The 4456-nt window shown below is 38.1% G+C and overlaps 1 protein-coding gene across 1 annotated transcript in view; it reads right to left on the bottom strand.

The window, feature by feature from the left end:
* Positions 1–4456, bottom strand: part of LOC102678438 (protein croquemort-like) — an 11281-nt gene that overhangs the window by 5474 nt on the left and 1351 nt on the right. The window contains exons 2-3 of the mRNA XM_006611664.2: positions 1061–1305; positions 194–360 (exon numbers count right to left, since the gene is read on the bottom strand). Of these exons, the coding sequence (XP_006611727.1) occupies positions 194–360; positions 1061–1177 (284 nt within the window). The 5' untranslated portion in view covers positions 1178–1305. The remainder of the gene's footprint in view (positions 1–193; positions 361–1060; positions 1306–4456) is intronic.

Here is a 4456-nt window from a genome sequence, read left to right as displayed (position 1 = left end):
GTTGTTCCCTCCCCCCCCCTTTCCCCCACCTCTCCTCTCCTTTCGATTCTTCGATTTCCGCGACAACTCGGAACGAATGATGATAATTAATCGATACCACGCGCTCGACGCTACGTTTTTTATTATTAACTCGCTTCGTTGTCCAATCGTTGCGTCGATTATATATAGTACGTGTAAACCAACCAAGCCTTACCGAAACACGTAAGGACCGAGCTCGACGAAATTGGGCTTCTTCCCAGGCGTCTTCAATTCCTCTGGATTGGTCCAATTGAAGAAATGAATTTTAAAATACATTGGTGGCAAGCCGCTCGTGTCGTTCCACACTTCGAACGCTTTCGATGTTGTCGTTAACGGTATTTCCTGACAATACATATAGAACAGAAAATTGTAATTTTTTTTTTTTTTTTTCATCAAAGCGCCATCAAAGATCGCGCTAACATGCTTTCTAAATTGCCATGAATAACGAGCGAATCGTTATTTACACAAGTCCGTTGAAAGATTAAAAATACGTTGTTTGTTGTGAACGAGCGCGACCTTTACTGGCCGGAGCTGTGTACGCTATGCACGTTTCTTCGCAATGAAAAATTATTCGTCTAGCGCAACTCTAAAGAGATACGTCAATTAATTGAACAATCAACCACTTTTCTAATCGCGTTGGGAATAAAGACGAGACACAACCGAGACTACCGACTAACAATATTCGTCGAGAAAGTCTCCCTATTGCTATTTTCATAGATCCCTTGTTACGATAATTCGATCCATCGAAAATATTCGAGAAGAGAAACGATTTTTATCTTCGATTTTGTCGATCGAAACGGGAAATAAAATCTCGCCGATTAAGTGTAGAGATATAGCAATAGAGAGATAAAAATAGACTATCCTATCTCTCGATTCTCGATTGGGAAAAATTAAAGCGTTACGATTACACGACGTAAATTTTTAATGAAATGAAATAACGATTAATTTAAATTCAACAAAGAAATAAAATTTACCTGTTTACACGTAAAAATTAAATAATTACGAAAAAAAATTATTATATTGGGCGAAAATTGAAACTCACCTTTTGAAGAATGTAATGAAAAATATTGGACGAAGTGAAATAAAAAATAACGCCCGACACGATGAGAAGTAAGCCGAGAAAACCAAGGCCGAGGGACTTGTTGGTCCAAGGCCTCATGGTGAACGAAGCTCGTGCACGTGGAAAGTCGTTCCTTAGACGATTGAGAATGGCGGTGTATTCGTCGATCGAATCCGGCGCTGGATTCTTCCTTCGCTACTTCTCTCTCCTCCTTCACACCACGAAATCTGAAGCAAGCATAAAATTTATCTAATCAACCAGTCATTGAGCTATTTCCTTACGCTCTTTTCTCTCGTGTGATTCATACTTCGCGTGCTTCCGTGATATACACGATGCGTTTGCCGACAGTTGGAAACGACAACTTCGTTACGCTGTAAACTGCGAGGGAACCGCGTGATCGTAAAAACCGTTGAGAATTTGAACTCATGGCTATCCGACATTTAACTTGGAGAATCATTATCGCTATAATGCGCTTTTTCGTCTCAAATTGGAATTGTATTTACGCGTTTGAATTTACGATTATCATTTTCATTTCAAGTTCATTTGCTAATCGATCGCTCTTTTTTTCTTTTCTTTCGTCAATTCGCCTTCGGTTTAAATTCGTGAAAACTAATTCTAAGAAACGCGACGCACAATTGTCCATAAAAATGAAACAAAATAACACGATTCATAATCTAATCTATATTATAACGATTTTATGCAGCTGAAGCAAAAATTTTAAAACGCGCACAAGCGTTTATTAATATTAAGTTTCTTTGAAAAAAAATGCGTTATATTAGGAAAATAATTATGCAATTTATTATATATATAATAATAAAAGATTGCAATAAAAAACAATAAAAAAAAAGAAAACAAATGTATTTTATAAAATGGACGAGAAAATATAAATTTCATGACGTATTTGCGATAATTAATTTTATAATATTCTATATAAATTCCTACAATCCGAATATCATTTAAGTAATAAATAAAATTTACGCGTCGCAATAAATAGAAATATAATAATAAATCTTATTCTACGATGACTGCGTGAAAAACGATTCGATTGATTTATTCACATCGATGTTCCGTATGCTTTACATAATTTCCCAATACATTTAATTTTCCCAATAAATTTTTGATGAAGCGAGATGCAGCGAAAAAATTGCATATAACTTTGATCTTTGACAAAAAATTTTTTTTCAAATATCTACAAATTGCACAGAGACACGCGTTATGTTTACGACTTTTTTTTTCTGATTAATTTTTTACAGGATCGTCACACGTTCATGCTCAAAGTATCGTTCAAAGTATTTTTACCATTTTTCCAGCCATGTTTTTTTGATTCAACATTTTTTTTTTCATTTCCTCGTTGCATTTTATCATTCTGCGTTCTTTCTCGAAATTTTCATCGCACATATAATCGGACGTTTCACGTATCTCCATTTATCCATTTTCCATCTTACAATCGCGCGATATTATTCCTCGATGTATTGGGAAACTTTCGACGATCGCCAACTTCGAGGCGTACAGTGCTATACCGATAGACAAAATAAGGTAATTGAACGCGAGAATCGAGCGTAACAAATATATAGTATGTGTAATACTTGTGTGTATATATATACGTATATATACGAAAGCGATAGCGAAAATTCAGCAGCACGTTTCGTCGTGTAGGAAAGCTCGGTTCACTATGGTGTAATATGGTTCATATCGCGACAAAAGACACGAATCGAATACGTTCTTTTCTATCGTTTTCGAATTCGCTCGGGGATCTTCTGTTTTCGTTTCTCGGTGTCATCGCTTGACCTTTCGTTTCTTCCCGATCGAGTTTGCTTTTTTTTCCGTTCACGTTTCTACGCTAATTCGCATTACACAGAGATAACGCGGTATCGTATACGCGCGGAAGGTTATTCGAAAAAAATAAAAAAAGAATCCATTGCTCGTCCCTGTCCCGGATATTTCGTAAGGGCAACGAGAATTATCGGCGAATCACAGATTTTTCGTTATACCGCGACGCCTGTGTTCTCGCGCCACAGTTGTTCCTCTCGGCACAGAGCAATTGGCCAACGACAAATTGTTTCCTCGTTAAAATATTTCGGTTTCCTTTCGAGATAAATATTCGTGGACACGTGGTATCCTGTGACCCGATTATCGTTATTATTATTATTATTAATATTATTGTTATTATCGGTTACGAATCTTAAACTCGGATAAACTTTACCAATATACCGAATGAACGTGCGACAACGACGACGACGACGACGACGACGACAATTTACGGATCGAACGATAGTTGGCAACCATTGACACGAACTTTGACACGTGACTATCCTTTGTCACGTTTCCAACGTTTCTCATCGAAAATGTAAACGGGTGTATCGTTTACTAGGCGGCCGAATGACAATAAAATACCGCGATACATGATCGACTTACTTTACGTTTCACACACACCGTTCACACCACTCGCCACGATTCCTTCCACGATGGCCGAGAGAGGAGGAGAGCTTGTTCTTCGGTCACGAAACACCGATAACGCGAAACAAAACAACTATAACGAGATTATCGATCAAGCTCAATCACCTCGACTCTAACATCTGAGGTTGTATACAGTACCGCTGTTACTGCTGCGTCCAATGAATCAACAGGCTGCATATAATCTGACTATTGGCCGCATCCCCTCCACTTAGGGATATTTCTCTCCTTTGCTTGTATCTTCGGACCCTCGTCACTCCGCTCCCGCCTCGCTTCTTCCAAACACTCTCCAAGAATTTTCTCCCTCTTAACGAGCGTTCACGAATCCCTTACGGTTCGTGTAAGTGTGTGAATACGTGTTGCTCGCGTTGGTAAAGAAGCGTTGGTATATAAATACTACGGGTATAAGTGTAGACGTACGGTCTACCAGAACTCTAACTTCCGTCCAACCGAACTTCAACCGCTGGCCTCACGAAATACGAGTGTCGTGTTCGCGCCATGCGCAAATGCCAAAAGTTTCGTCTTAAACTAATCGTCGTAATGCGTGCTCGGGTTATCAGTTTACAATGAGAAAATTATAATTATAGCGATAATCACTTCGATCGTTCCCGGTCGATTCGTGAATAAATCAGTTAATGATGCATTATTCGTTCGTATTATCACAATTTTTCACATTCAAGAGAAAAAAAAAAATTGAAGCGCGCGATTATTTAATCGCGTCACAATTCAGTCTAGAAGTCTAGAATTTCAACTAACGTTAACATTGTTGATATCGTAATGTTTCGTATCACCGTTACCGTAATTATTTAACTTAAATACGTTGATTTTCTCAGTTAAAGATACAATTATCGTTCGCAAAGCTATCCATGTGTGGGCAGTTTCATTCGTTATCGCATTAATCGATAACGCGTGACCAATCCAAAA

Source organism: Apis dorsata, unplaced genomic scaffold, assembly GCF_000469605.1.
Source record: "Apis dorsata unplaced genomic scaffold, Apis dorsata 1.3 scaffold_92, whole genome shotgun sequence".
NCBI classification, from domain to species: domain Eukaryota; kingdom Metazoa; phylum Arthropoda; class Insecta; order Hymenoptera; family Apidae; genus Apis; species Apis dorsata.
The sequence above is the reverse complement of the archived record's forward strand: the minus strand, read 5'-3'. Positions and strand labels throughout refer to the sequence as shown.